Source organism: Poromitra crassiceps (assembly GCF_964638095.1).
Source record: "Poromitra crassiceps genome assembly, chromosome: 5".
NCBI classification, from domain to species: domain Eukaryota; kingdom Metazoa; phylum Chordata; class Actinopteri; order Beryciformes; family Melamphaidae; genus Poromitra; species Poromitra crassiceps.
In genome coordinates this window covers 15,968,799-15,984,752 of record NC_139642.1, presented here as the reverse complement: position 1 = coordinate 15,984,752, position 15,954 = coordinate 15,968,799, and the positions used below count along the sequence as shown (strand labels likewise).

The following is a 15,954-nucleotide window of genomic DNA, read 5'->3' as shown; positions in this document are numbered from 1 at the left end:
ATTATTATTGTTATTATTATTATTATTATTATTGTTGTTGTTGTTGTTGTTGTTGTTGTTGTTATTATTACTATTTAATTGTAACATTTATTATCACAGTGCTAAAACACAGACGTTATGTGATAAAACGCAGATTGGTGTTTTAATACAAACATTTCTTACTGTAACATCACATCAGAGGGGAATCCCAGTTAAAAGACAAAGGATATATTAAGAGAGGGGGAAACTAATGATGTCATCGGAAGGCACTGAACTCTCAATAACTGTCAAACTGAATGTCTGCCAAACTGTTGACTGTTTTCAGATATGTCTGAGATCATAATTATGCAAAACAAATCAGTGTTTTTCAGTGAAGTGCCCCTTTAAAAAAAAAAAATTTTTTTTTTTTTTTTACAACCTGGACCGTATTTCCAGCTGTAGTTATGCTTTACTCACCCTTAACAGACATTTCTGAAAACAATTCAGTATACCTAGAATGTCTTGCATGGAACATCATCCTGTCATCAGCTTCCTCACGTCCTCATTGGTGGCTCACCACCAATTATATACCAAGGCACCAAACCTTCTATACCTTGGTTGGTATATCACCACAGGCATGGATTGTGTCAGCTGGGCGTGCTTCTTCATTCCCTCAGCTCAACTCACACAGGAGGAAGCTGATGACAGAGGACAATGTTCCATGTGCACGACGTTCTAAGTCACCGGACAGGACCGACATCCCTGACGCTGTCATCAGGTGACACACATGTCTTTGTGTGCCTGTTAGTGTGACAGATGTGACATAAATAGTACTAATGTGGTGTTCAAAGTTGTATTGTAGACTGTTGGGCAAGTTCCCTGCTGATCTCCCTGCTGAACACAACATTCTATTGATGATAGTATGATTGAGAATAAAATATCTTTATATTAATCAAATGCTTGCTTTCTTTCATTTAAAAAATCCCTTGTATTGTTGAAAGTCCGACTTGTCAGTTCAACTCTAAATTACACAAATGTTCTAACTTTGCTTTAAGTCCAGAAGGTTTAAGTTAATAAATATATAACAATTTCTGTATGTAGTTAGTTGTGTGGTAATAAGTTGCCATTCTCAACAATTTGTAGCTCCAACGGTTTATATGCGAATTTATGCATATTTAATGATAATATTGCCAAATTTGCATATTAAAAAAAAACATTTGAGACAAGGTCTCTCTTAATTTCTTCTTTCTGTTAATGTGAAGATTAAACTGGTAGAAATTCAAGAGGATATATTTAAATGGGGGGGGGGGGGGGGTGGGACTGTGAAACATGCCAACTCCACACAGAAAGAACGTGGGACGGACCGGGGTTTGAACCCTCGACCTTCTTGCTGTGAGGCGACAGTGCTAACCACTGAGCCACTGGGCCATTCTATTCTCGATGCAGGTTTTTTATTTTTTAACGACCAGAGGAGGCACCACATCAGCGACCAGGATATTGCATGTTTTGGTGTGGGGTTCCTTTATGAAGGAAACCGCCAGGGGGCACGGGGAGAACATGCAAACGCCACACAGAAAGGCCCTTTTGACGACCCCACCCGGGTGGTGGGCACTCGAGGACATGCGGATGGGCACGCATTCCTTCAGCGCCCACAGCGTCCCAGGTGGGAATCGAACCCAGGACCTTGCGTTGCGTTGCGTTGCGTTGCGTTGCGTTGCGTTGAGGCCGGGTAGACCATTCACCGATACCCCAGAAAATCTCCGTCTTTTTCACAGCCCAATTTTGGCAGGTAGGCCATGGCTTACAGTGATTTTATAATGGCACCATGGCCTCTTGGGGCTTATTGCTTAATTTGAAACCTATTTCCTGTCAGCTATTTTATTAGCAAACACTGCCAGAGGAAGTAAAGCTAGAGAGAATGTTCATGTTGTCAAGTTCAAACTGTTCTGTGACATATTAACCCCTATGATCCTGCTTCTTCAGTCCCTCGGCTCAACTGCACACACAAGGAACTGATGACAGGATGATGTTCCATGTGCACGACATTCTAAGTCACCGGACAGGCAGGAGCGACATCCCTGACGCTGTCATCAGGTGACACACATGTCTTTGTGTGCCCGTTAGTGTGACAGATATGTGACGTAAATAGTACTAATGGGGTGTTAAAAGATGTATTGTAGACAGACTGTTGGCCAAGTTCCCTGCTGATCTCCCTGCTGAACGTCCCCCCCCCCCACACACACTTTAAATTAAGAGAATAACATATCTTTATATTAATCAAATGCTTTCTTTCATTCAAAAAATCCCTTGTATTGTCCCAATTTCCAAATTGTCTGTTCAACTCTAAATTACACAAATGTTCTAACTTTGCTTTAAGTCCAGAAGGTTTTAAGTTAATAAATATATAGCAATTTCTGTATGTAGTTAGTTGTGTGGTAATATGTTGCCATTCTGAACAATTTGCAGCTCCACTGGTTTAAATGCGAATTTATGCATTTTTAATGATATATTGCCAAATTTGCATATTTAAAAACATTTGAGACAAAGTGTAATACAAAAAAGATTGATCTTAATGTGAAGATTAAACTGGTAGAAATTCATAAGGATATCTTTAAAGGGGGGAAAAATCCCATTCACTTAAAAAAAAACGGTCCCACGTTGTTCACAGGGGTCATATAAATTATACTTTATAATTGGGCCTTAATATGACCTGAATATGACATTCAAAAAGTTAAATATAGTGGAGAGTTTCTAATTTAAGGAAATGTCAAAAAATGAAAATGTCAAATTCCCACCATGTGAAGGGTTTTTGCAGACCACACACAAATACAGATGGAAATAAGGTCCAGTTGTAAAACAAAACAAAACAAAAAACAATGACACACATTTTTCATTAATTTTCGCCAAAAATTCTACACATTCTTTTAGCCCTGTGGCATCAAGGAACATCTCAAACACAAAACACAAAAACTGGAATGCTCACAGGACTAAATGTATAATACTAGGCCTATAGGCTCACTATCGCCGCTGAGCTGCAGCGTGTGTATGCGAGGGGCCTCGCCTGCCCTATTGGCGTGCGCAATATTCTCCCTCTCTCTCTCCCTCAGTCCCTCTCCCTCTGTGTCTTGATGCGGAAATATACCATGGAGGGACAGCACTGTGCCATATCCTAAATGTTAACAAAAGGCTAATCTGCTTGCTGGCTTATAGAATGAACTGTACGGTCCATGTTTTTATCGAGAAGGCCGGAATTGGGTGGCATTCGCCATGTTGAGTGGCATTCGCCATGTTGAGGTTTTACCAGAAACTTATAGCAAAAGCCTGGAATTTTCCATCAACTCTTAACTCGAGCATGAAGACCAGTTGCAAAATGTTGCTTTGTGCTATAGTAATGCTGCATAAGGGATATAGGGGATGTAATGTTTTATTCTTAGCAGGAACTCAGTAATATAGCTTATCATTTATAATTGTTTTACTCTGGCGCCTCTGCCATTTTTTTGCATATCAAGCATTAATAAAATATAGAAAGATATGAACGTTTTGCATGAAATGTGGGAGCATGCATGTTTGTGGAGTGTAAGTTCCTGATTGAAGAGGCCCCGCGGACGCGGAGTCACATCTGAAAGTGAAAGCTGCTTCCAGTTCCGGAGAACATCAGCCCTCCCCAACTGGAAAAATAGGAAAGGAGAAGTTGAATGACGGGAAATCATCGCCAGAGGACCACCCACTTTTGAAGACCACATACTTTTGAAACGGTTTATTAAGAAGGGTCAAGGGCTAGAGACGGGGTCAGACTTCGTGACCTTGTCGGAAATTGCAACAATTTTGTCTCCTCTATTATTAAGTATACGTGTTTGCAGGCTGCAGAATGTGCAGCTGCGAGTGGAGACTTCCTGTCCTCGGTTAGGCTGCAGAATGCAGGCTTCCTGTGCAGCACAGGCTTCCTGTGCAGCTGCAAGTGGAAACTTCCTGTCCTCGGCCCGTTTCAAAGAAAGTGAAGAAGATCCTCGCTCTCACAGAGTAGCCTCAGCCAGGAAGGATGACATGATGACATCACATCAAGGTAATCAGGGCAACCCTTTTCCCACCTAGAAAACCCCCACTTTGCACTCAACAAGAACAAGCACAGCTCAGAAGTTAAAATACGGACATAAGCATGATCACATCATTTCTAATCATCTATTCATATCCTAATTAATATTAGGCCAATAATAGATGAGTGTAATTGTGTTAATATTCCCATGAAATACTTGAGGCCTATAGATTCAAACGTTATTTTCTAATGTTAGAAGTAACTGGTCAAGATGAGCTCTGATAATAAGACTGCTGGTAGCTGGACTTACCTCTGTGTTATGATTGACCCCTTTCACTTTGGCAAACCTCAACTCAAATACACAATGGCGTCCACTGCAATGAATGTGCAAGGGCAAAACAGAAGCTGCGCTGGCATTATAGCTACACTCACTGAGCACTTTACTGGGACGCCAGACTAATATTGGGTAGGTATCAGCTTTCAGCTCGGTGTTAACCAACTACCAAAGTGACATACGTGTTGCATTCTGAGATACTTTTCTGCTGACCAAAGTTGTTGTTTTGTTGTGGGGCGGCTTTAGCTCAGGAGGTAGAGCGGGTCGGCCAATGACGCAAGGGTTGGCGGTTCGATCCCCGCTCCCTCCCAGCTGCTGTCGTTGTGTCCTTGGGCAAGACACTTAACCCTCCTTGCTCCCGATGGTGTGTAGGCACCCTGCGTGGCAGCCTGCCGCCATCGGTGTATGAATGGGTGAATGTAGACTACCTACTGATTGTAAAGCGCTTTGGATAAAAGCGCTATATAAATGCAGGCCATTTACCATTTGTTTTTGCACCATTCTGTGTCAATTCTCGAGACTGTTGTGAAATCAGACTGCTGCTTCCAGTTCCGGAGAACATCAGCCCTCCCCAACTGGAAAAATAGGAAAGGAGAAGTTGAATGACGGGAAATCATCGCCAGAGGACCACCCACTTTTGAAGACCACCCACTTTTGGAACGGTTTATTAAGAAGGGTCAAGGGCTAGAGACGGGGTCAGACTTCGTGACCTTGTCGGAAATTGCAACAATTTTGTCTCCTCTATTATTTATTATTGTGAGATCAGCAGTTTCAGAAGGGTTGCACCAACAACCATGCCGTCTGCCGTGCCGCAGTCAAAGTCGCTTATGGTGTGAGTTTGCATACAGTATGTCAGCTTGTTTGTTCAGCCATATAACCACAAGCAAATATTTGCAGGATGAGGTTAGGCGTGCTTCCACCCAAGCAGCCCAGCAGGCTGGTCCGGTGCTCTCAGAGGGCAATCTTACTGATGCTTCAGATGGATATCCTAATTGACATGAGTGCGTTTACATGCAGACAATAAACAGTTTATTAGCGGATTTCTGGAGTTACCTGATTATTCAAATGGTCATGTAAACAGCATAAACCGATAAGCTTTATCCGTTTATGGCCGTTATCAGGTTATGAATAAACCGATAAACATACCTAGGTTTTTGGCCAATAACCTGTCTTTTCAGTGCATCTATACAGCGCATCAGGTTTCTTGTGGGTTTATACATCTGCGCATGTACAAGTTGCATGTAAAAAGTTGAATTACCGCCGCCTTCTGGAGAGAAATCCGACTAATAATGACTGAATCATGTAAACCCGGGTTTTCCCTATTGTCGGATTATTAAAGTGCATGTAAACGCAGAAATCAGATTATTGCCATAAACTGATTACCGGTACTCACATCAGTTTATTGGTGTGCATGTAAACGCACTCACTTGTAACATGTAGCATTGGTAAAATAGCTGTTGAATTCAACAATTTGATTAGAGTGAAATAAATGATAAACAATAAACACATGTTGCATGCAGGTGTAATTACACCTCAATTAGGTCAACAACAGACACGTTTGATGTTAAATCCGACAAACCGGAGCTTTGAAATGAAACCCACCATGTCTCCTGCCCAGGACAAAACTATCCCTTATTTTGACAAAATGTCCCATACGTTTATGGGCAATTAGAGGGTTATTGTGCTTTTGGCTTTAATTCGCCAGAATCGCCAGAATTAATTCGCCAGAATCATCTTTGTGGACTTCAGCTCCGCCTTCAATACCATCCAGAAACATCTGCTGATCCAGAAGCTACACCATCTCAACATTCCCCCCCGTCTGATCCATCTCATCCACAACTTCCTCAGCAACAGACTGCAAGCAGTAAGGGTGGGCTCAACCACATCCCCTGTACTCACCATCAACACCGGAGCTCCACAGGGATGTGTGTTGAGCTCATTCCTGTACATTCTCTACACCAATGGCTGCATCAGCATATCACCTACCACAACCTAAATCAAATACTCAGACGACACAGCCATTCTCGCACTTCTCTCCGACAACCACTCTGTTCTGGACTACAATAACACAATCACACACTTCACCCAGTGGTGTGCGGACAACCATCTACACATCAACGTCAATAAAACAAAAGAACTAGTGATCAGCCCCCCCTCACCTCAGCCCCCCGTCATCATCAATAGACAAACAGTCGAGACAGTGGACAGTTTTAAATATCTGGGCATAACAATGGACAATAAACTCACCTTTGATCAGCACACCAAGGACATTCAAAAAAGGAGCCAACAAAGACTGTCAGCCATCCGGAAACTCAAAGGACTATACGTCGCACCCCATCTCCTGCTGTTACTCTATCAGAGCATCATCCAACCAATCATTCTGTATTGTTCCACATGTTTCTACACCATGCTTTCTGTCACCAACCGGACCAAACTAACACGCATCACAAACACAGCTTCCAAGATCATTGGTCTCCCTACACCCAACCTCACAGAGTTAAATAACCGGTCCATCACACGCTTCGCACACTCAATAGAACAGGACATCACACACCCACTCAACCCACACCTCATCCCACTGCCCTCAGGGTGCAGGTACAGGACAATCAAATTCAGAAGAGCTCGCCTCGGGAAAAGCCTGATCCCGGCAGCCATAGCTGCTCTGAACAGCAGGCCCCGCTGATGTGTTTTCTGTCTTGCCACATTGTTATTGTCTCTGTTGATGTCATGGATGTTGCTGTTTTTGTTATGTCCTCTCTGCACACTGGCGTAAGAATTTTTTTCCTTGTAATGTACAGGACAGTGAAAATGAATTTCCCTTCCGGGACAAATAAAAATTAGTGTAAGTCTAAGTCTAAGTCTAATTGAGTGTACCTGTGCTCTAAATCCTGTGTTATTGAGACAGTGTCCAAAATTAGCACCAGCCACCAGCCAAATGCTGGTAAAATATGCAAGTGGCCGGTAGATTTGCTTCACTCACCATCCCAAAAAACAACAACACAATGGTCTATCTATCTATTGAGTGGCTGGTAAAAATTTAACATTCACTAGCCATTTGACAGGTGGACAAAAAAGTAAATTTTGGAGCCTATATTGAGATCCAGGTGAATGTATTTCTTGTTATTGTGCTGTTGGTTTTTGAGTGTTCCGATGGCTGTGCTGCATACCGGTATGTGTGCTGTGACGGGGGCTCTATGTGACCATGCCCAGGGGCCCATCATGTCATAATCCACCTGGGCATAAGATGTTGGGAGAAGTACATTCCTCTATACCGGTGGAGAGGAGTGGAACAAGATCCCGAATGGAATTAAATCTGCATATTCTCTAAATGGTTTTGAAAACCTGAAAAAATTATTGCTGAGTAAACTAGAGTAATGTGCGAGCCTTCCGTTGTCATGGTTATTGAACTTGTGTGTTTTTGTTGTTTGTTCTATCAATCAATCAATCAGATACTCTGATACCATAGACCTATGAGCATCCTTATGCTTGACCATGGTGTTTGTTATGGCCCATCTAAAGCACAGAAGTCCAATAACAGAACACTCAGGTTCAGATCACGGCAGTCATCCCAATCATGCCCCTCCGAGTGCTGTGACCGAGCTTTCCAGTTTTTGTGTTTTGTGTCTCTGATGTTCCTTGATGCCACAGGCCTAAAAGAAATGATACAGTTTAGGCGGAAAATGTGGAAAAATGTGTGTCATTGATGTTGTGAAGAGCCCCACTCACCTTTATATTTGTCAGAAAAATTCACAACTGGCCTTAAATGAAAGCTAAGAAGGTTCCCTTTAAAATAGGACTAAAAACAATCGTACAAAATATTGAAAAATGTCCTGACCATTAGCCTAAACCAGGATATGCACCATATCCTGTGTCTAAAATACGTCTAAAATGCAATTTACTTTAGGGGTGGTTAACTTCACGAGCTGGTAACTATGTGTCACAGCTACCACTCAGGAATAGCTATCATACCAAAATATCATATACAGACATGTATCTTATCAAAAATCATAAGCAAGGTTTGCCACCTTGAGTGGTACCGACAAGTGAGGTCTCCCGACCATAGTTCAAGCAGAAGGCCACTCACGCGTAATCCGATCTCAACGTGGTCAAAAATCCTAGTATGACGTCTGCTATGACGTCAAACATGACGTCAGTTAATCCTCATATATATAGCAAGGGTTCTTCGTCACCTCTCTCTCTCTGGCCGATCATAGCAGCAGCAGCCCACGGCAGTCCATCTCCCTCGAAGCCGGCCTCCGAAGCGTTGTTTTGCATACCCTGTTCCGGGTCGGCACGGAGCGCATTGGCCTTCCGAGACGGCCGGGCCGCAGGCGGCCAACGCGGGGCGCTCCACTGCGAGGGGCCGCCGACGCTGTCTCTCACGTCGTCAATCTTTCCTTGCCATCTCCATTCACGGAGCAAATCGGCTCAAGCAAAGCGGCCATTTCCCTCCAGCCAGGAGTCCGCCCCAAGTCAACAACAGACTTTCAGACTGACAATCAGTGACTAACATTTTCGTTCAGCAAGCAGCATGTCCAGGCGTCCAAGCATTCAGGCTTCCGCACCGCGATCATCGCGTCCCCAGGCTCTACCAAGGACGGGGTCGACGACCACAGCACACCAAGCATACCCCGGAGGACCAGCCACCCGCGGACGCGAAAGGACCCATGAGGAAAGTATCATTACTTCAGTATTTAAACGGGCAATCTACCAGTCCAGTAAAATTCAGACGTATTCCGTACAGAGGTCGAAATTATCGTACACATACAATAATTATCGTACGTCCGGCAACGCTGGCGGAAATCGCTTTCTGGCAAATGGCCAGCGGGAGTCACAACTTAATAATAATAATAATAATAATAATAATAATAATAATAATAACCACGCAAGGGGCCATTCTAACACCCCTGGCCCGTGGAGCTTGTCTGAGCATCAGCTAGAATGACTGCACAACTTTCAGACCGAACCCAGACGGCCCAGGGAAATGCTGACGTCTTTTCCGTGTCAAGCTACCCGGTCTTAATACACCACTTCCTGTGCTCAACGAATTTCAAAGTAAAATGCCTCTGGCATTTCTTCAGAAGCAGAATCAGAATTACTTACGTTACAGTAGCTCGCTCACAGAACACACAGCTTAAAATAAACAGTAGTAAATGCTATGCAAATGCAGTAGTAAGCAATAAGCAGAAAAAAAAAAAAAAAAAAAAAAAAAAAACACAACATAGCATAGAATAACTAGTAAATGCGCTAGAAGCAAAAAATAAGTGGAATGTAAGTAGCAAAAATACAAAATACGTCAGGCAAGTATACATTCCGTGTCAATTATCATTATTGCACCCTGGACCATATTAAATCGGCTTGCCCTATACGTTACACGTGGCTCAGCCAGGCACAGTTAACCTATCGGCTGGCTCAGTCTCAGGGAGACTGAGCGTCTCCGAGGTGCTCTTTTAAGAGAGGCATTAAATAGACCAATGGCCACAGGCAGGAATGATTCCCCGGGCCTCTCCGTACTGCATCTAGGCGGAATCAGTCTCTCACTGAACGTACTCCTGTGTTCGACTAGCACGCCGTGGAGTGGGTGCGAGTCATCGTTCATGGTGGAACGTAGCCTGGACAACGTTCTCTTCTCTGACACCGCAGTCAGAGAGCCCAGATCCAGCCCCAGGCCTTATGGATCAGTTGCTGAGTCGTTGGCATCCGCTGCCTTCAGCCTGCTGCCCCAGCACACAATAGCATACAGGAAGGCACTAGCCACTACCGACTCATAGAACATCCTCAGCATGGCCCGGCAGACGTTGAAGGACCTCAGCCGTCTCAGAAAGTAGAGACGGCTTTGCCCCTTCTTAACCATAAACAATACCAAAGCTAAAATAATTGATACAGTGTCACGCTAGTCAGGTAACAAGAGGCTGCGAACCCCATCGCTATATGTGGCCAACCATAACATATCACTGCGAGGTGCAACTAGCAGTCCATGGTGCACTTGCAAGGCGGTGAAACCATCGCTTTCTCACTTGTTTATTAACCAGTTTCTTTATATCTCATGCATTAAGCACTACATTTCAGCTGTTGCCGCCAGAGTGAGCCGTTCGCCCCATGGACCTTTCGGTCCGCCCAGAGTGCCCGAGAGGCCTTGGCACCCCAGCTTCAGCGCTTCTCCAAGCCGCTCGTCACCACATGACAAGATCCTGGTTCGTCCTGCACCCCAAGCGGACGCTCCAGAAGTGCAACCTCCCGACGAAGAACTTCTCCAGCCACTCCTTCAGGATCGGAGCGGCCACCTCAGCCGCCGTGCAAGGAGTGTCCTCCGCCTCCCTCCAGCAAACGGGCCGCCGGTCTTCATCAGCATTCTCCAGCCACATCCGCCCGGAGCGGGTGGCCATACCGGCGGCCCAAAGGACCCTCCTCCCTTCATCGGCAAGCATGGCAACAAACAGTGTCCCGGACGTCCGTGCCAAATAATGTCTCGTTGGTGGTGGCCCCCGAAAAGCACGGCGCCCAGTAAGGCGCAGTAAATCTCCCGGTTTTTGGGGGTAACCCCCTCCTCTGTCCCGGCCTGGCTCGAGGCCGCGTCCGTCCGTCGCGTCTCTCTCTCCCCCCGGGGAGAGGCTGCGTGGCGGCGGGCGCGCGTTGAACACCTCTGACTCTGGACGGCCGATCCGACCGGACGCTGCGGTCCCTCCCGGGGCACTCGTCCCCGTGGCCTGTCCCGACGTCTCCTGGAGTGGGAGCGGCGGGCTTGACACGGGGCGCCTCGGGCAGGGGCTGTCTGGTAACCGGACGCCATCCGACCTCGGAACCTGAAATTAAGTGCGGCACGGGGAGCGCTCCACTCCTCGTGTCGTGCGCCTCCGGGTGCCCGTTACTCGCTCTCCCCTTCCGGGGGAGGCGGGGGGCTTAATGCGCTTCCTCCCCGCTCCGTCGCACGAGTGCGGCTTGCGGGTGGAGTCGCCCGGGGGGTCCCGTCGTCCTACAGCAACCCTATCTCTAGCATGAATTGATGAAGCAGTACCCAATCAAATATTCCTAACACCACACTTTCGCGAGTAAATCCGGGCCTGCCCGGTAATCGAAGTCGTATCTTAATAGAGGGGAATACAGAGGTGGCAATCAGACGAAAGAACACGGATAGCCTATGGGAATGCAGGGGCAAAAATGCAGTCCAGCTGAGAGATCTAGACGGAAGCGAGGGGGTGCGATGGCTGCGGAGCCATCAAGGTGCTGGGAGGATCTGCATCACACGAGTGTTGTCCGGCTCTGCCTCTTAGTAGCAAACCAGAGCGGTGATCTGGCTTAGCCCTTGCCGACCCACGGAATCGAAGAAGGCACTGGGCGGGAGGGGGCTGACCGCCTCATTGTCTCTAACCGCTGCGGGGGTAGGCACGTCGGTGCCCTCGCCCAACTCATGTGTCCCTCTCCGGAGGGCGCTGGGAGGGCAGGGATTCTCAACGGTGCAGCTTCCCTCATCCACCTCGCTGCAAGCACTAACACAACAAGAGGAGATAGACAAAGAGTAGGGGGAAAGAGAGAGAGCCAGAGAAAGTCAGGGTCAGTCAGAAGGCCAAGTCAGGGGGCCAAAAAGGGGGGGGAAAGAGAGAGAGCCAGAGAAAGTCAGGGTCAGTCAGAAGGCCAAGTCAGGGGGCCAAGAAGGCCAAGTTAAAATGGTGAGGCGCCAAGGCGGCCAAGTAGGCCAAGCTGGGAAGCGCCAAGTCAGGTAAGGCGCCATGGCGGCCAGGAAGGCCAAGCCGGGAAGCACCTTAAGTCAGGTAAGGCGCCATGGCGGCCAGGAAGGCCAAGCCGGGAAGCGCCTTAAGTCAGGTAAGGCGCCATGGCGGCCAGGAAGGCCAAGCCGGGAAGCACCTTAAGTCAGGTAAGGCGCCATGGCGGCCAGGAAGGCCAAGCCGGGAAGCGCCTTAAGTCAGGTAAGGCGCCAATTTTTGGGGGAGGGAATAGAGGGAATAGAGAAAGAGAGAGCCGGAGAAAGTCAGGGTAGTCGCGCCAAGGCAGCCAAGTAGGCCAAGCCGGGAAGCGCCAAGCTAAACATCAACGTACCAAGATCGAAGGCCCGACCGAGTTGGGAGCGCCAGCCGCAAATAACATAAGTCGCTAAAAAAGGTCGAAGGCCGGAAAAGTACAATCGCGAAGCGCCAAGGCGGCCAGGTAGGCCAAGCTGGGAAGCGCTATCGCGAGGTGCCCGACCGAGTTAGGAGCGCCAGCCGCAAATAGCCGTAAGTCGCAAAAAAGGTCGAAGGCAGGATAAGCACGTACCAAGTAAACATTAACGTATCAAGATCGAAGGCCCGACCGAGTTGGGAGCGCCAGCCGCAAATAGCTGTAAGTCGCTAAAAGGTCGAAGGCCAGAAAAGTACAATCAACTACTGGCGCCTGCAGATCTCAATTAACTTCCGGTAATCAGATCTTCCTTTTGGGGGATCTCCTAGCCTATGCAGGTGCCCTCCTCTTGCCTCAAGAGCAGCGCCACTGGCCAATGGAGTCAAGCGCCAAAGTATTTGCCATGCATGCCGATTGCTAAATAAAGTTTGTCTAATCCTACCAACTGGCCTCTCCTGATTGAAGTGAGGTCTCCCGACCATAGTTCAAGCAGAAGGCCACTCACGCGTAATCCGATCTCAACGTGGTCAAAAATCCTAGTATGACGTCTGCTATGACGTCAAACATGACGTCAGTTAATCCTCATATATATAGCAAGGGTTCTTCGTCACCTCTCTCTCTCTGGCCGATCATAGCAGCAGCAGCCCACGGCAGTCCATCTCCCTCGAAGCCGGCCTCCGAAGCGTTGTTTTGCCCCACCCACCTCCCCAGTCCACCACCAACGAGTCTTGACTCCCGATCCCCCACGGGGGGGGATCTCCTAGCCTATGCAGGTGCCCTCCTCTTGCCTCAAGAGCAGCGCCACTGGCCAATGGAGTCAAGCGCCAAAGTATTTGCCATGCATGCCGATTGCTAAATAAAGTTTGTCTAATCCTACCAACTGGCCTCTCCTGATTGAAGTGACATTCTGAGCTCTGGCCCATGGATTATGTGTTGTGCAAGGACTTTTTTTCTTTGATAATGCAGAAAACAAGGTTACAGTTAACCAGATAGCTCCCAATAATACAAATGTTTTTTTTTTAAATATTGATAGAGAAAATTTAAATCACATTAGCCTTTATTTGGACAATCACTATTAATATATTCATATACATTTCCATTTTAGTTGCATATAGTTATGACACAGACATCATATTTAGATAACCTGTGTACATACACAGACATATATGATATTTGGATAACCTGTGTACATACACAGACAGACGTATTTAGATAACTTGTACCTTACATTTTGCAGCTCCTCTTTATCTGACACTGTGCCCTGTCACTGTGCCACAGTGCCCTCTACAGGCCAGAATAACAGATAGGTTGAGTCTACAGATTAGCCTTCAAATGTGCGTCAAGACTGATGTAATCTAATGTGTGTCCTATAAGTATCATTGAGTTTCTGTTTAATGTATGTAAGCCTGTGTATCCATCCGTGAATATACAAGAGTGCATCTCTTGGCCAAGATCTATGTCAAATACATCATATCAGACGACTTCTTTTGACTCCTGGCTCCATCATTTAATTTCATCTGGTTTTCTTCAAGTGGTTCACTGTTTACCTTTTGGCTGTGGAATTCCATTCTATAACAAATATGAAGATCCGACTAAAATGCATTTGATAACTTTATTCCAATTATTTTTGAAATATTCTATTCAGAAAGTGACAGCACAGCCATTCAGTCTCTTCAACTCTAGTTTTGTGCTAGACATTGTGTCAGTTGTAGAAGAGCAGCAGTTACCAAGATAATGAATAGCAACAGATGACAATCATGCTCTAATCTTGCCCATTTGCAAATTGTCACTTTTTATAACTTCCTGGTTTAATTCAAATTCATCAATCTTTGTCTGAACTTCTTATTGCATGTAACTTTATTTATTTATTTATTTATTTATTTATTTAGTTATTTATTTATTTATTTATTTAAAACGTTCTGCGGTGTCTGTGTTGTGCTGGGGAGTTCCCGGGGTTTCTTGTTTAAAATGTACAAACAGCACAGCCAATTTCTCATATTTCCACTTAATGTCGGACAGACTTAATTTTTCCTTTGTCTCAGCCTATCCACTGTACAAGCTGTATAGGCTAATTAACAGCCTTCTTATTCGCACATTTCTGCACGTTTTAAAGTTGTAATCGCCAGTTGCTTTATGTTTAATATCCAATTTGATTGATACACTTTCTTGCTGCGCACCCCCCCCCCCCACACACACACACACAGACACACACACAGACACACCTTGATGCATTTGCCTGTTAAGAAATTCACATAATATATTCATAGGCCTAGTGATTTGCAGTGATTTTTATTTTTATCTTTTATTTTTTAATCGTCTGTGGCACCGCAATATCCATGTGACAAAGGGACTTATTGTTATATTGTAATCTATCTTAAAATGATCACAGGCAGACTGTATTAGGCTATACTGTATGTCTTTTTTCCCCTTGTACCTCATTTTGTGCCTCCTGCTGTCCTCGTAGCTATAGGCTATCTCCTTACAGTAAGTGCTATCGGCGTCTTATTTCTGTAATGATAGTAGTCTGTAATTGTAGCCTATAGTATCCTATTCGTTTGTGTAGCACTATTTATTTCTGTTTAGTAAAGGTAAATGGATCAACTTACATTTCTCTTGTAGGTGTTGTTTTTACCATGCAAACTCAGGTCTATATCCACTGGTGTAGAATCATGTTTTTATCCCAAAAGAAAGATTGTGGCAGAAAGTTGTTGTCTGAAGAGCAGAGTAGGGCAGTATAGGCTGTCAGAGCAGCAGTGACAGACTAGTCCACCAAAAAAAAGCAATATTGTCTCCTGTCATTCATTAAGATACCAATCTGTTTCCAGCAGCAGCGTCTGTCATCCACTGTGCATGCACCACACTATACTACTAACAACTGTGTCCTGTCAGAGGAGGGGGAGGAGGAAGAGGATGTCTCACCAGTCAAAATCAGTGGTGGAAATGGGGGGGGTGGGGGGGTGGGACAAGAGTTCCCAGAGTAAACGTTGAGAGGGAACAGGGAACAGCGAGAACGAGAGGGAGAACGGCATTAGATCCATTACACCGAAAGGCTCAGCACATCACTCTAGCTTGCTCAGTAAGAACTTTTTTCTGAAGGTTTTTAAAACCATTCAGAGAATTCGCAGACTGAATTTCATTAGGGATCTTGTTGCACTCCTCTCCCCCAGTATAGAGGAATGTACTTCTCCCAACTTTGCTTTTCAGATTGGGTAGTTTCAAACCTGCGACACTAGCCCTCGTGTTCAGGCTATCAGTGTCCCGAACAAACTGAAAGTACTTGGTGAAATAATTAGGACACAGGTCATCTAATATTTTATAGACCATGATAAGTTTCAACTGTTTTACTCTACTTTCAACGGGGAGGCAATTTAACTCCTTAAAATCAGTTGGACTGATGTGTGTTCTTGGACTGAGGTTAAGGATGACCCTCATTAGTTTGTTTTGGGCTTTTTGGAGCCTATCTTTTGATCTTTTATTTATATGACTGTACCAGGATATGCGGGTGTAGTCATAG

The 15,954-nt window shown here is 45.5% G+C and overlaps 1 protein-coding gene across 1 annotated transcript in view; it reads right to left on the bottom strand.

Moving 5' to 3' along the window:
• LOC310776990 (uncharacterized protein) overlaps nt 1-15,272 on the bottom strand; it is a 32,023-nt gene extending 16,751 nt beyond the window's left edge. The window contains exon 1 of the mRNA XM_083637220.1: nt 15,047-15,272. Coding sequence (XP_083493346.1) covers nt 15,047-15,075 — 29 coding nt within the window. The 5' untranslated portion in view covers nt 15,076-15,272. The remainder of the gene's footprint in view (nt 1-15,046) is intronic.
• Nucleotides 15,273-15,954: the final 682 nt, after the last annotated feature.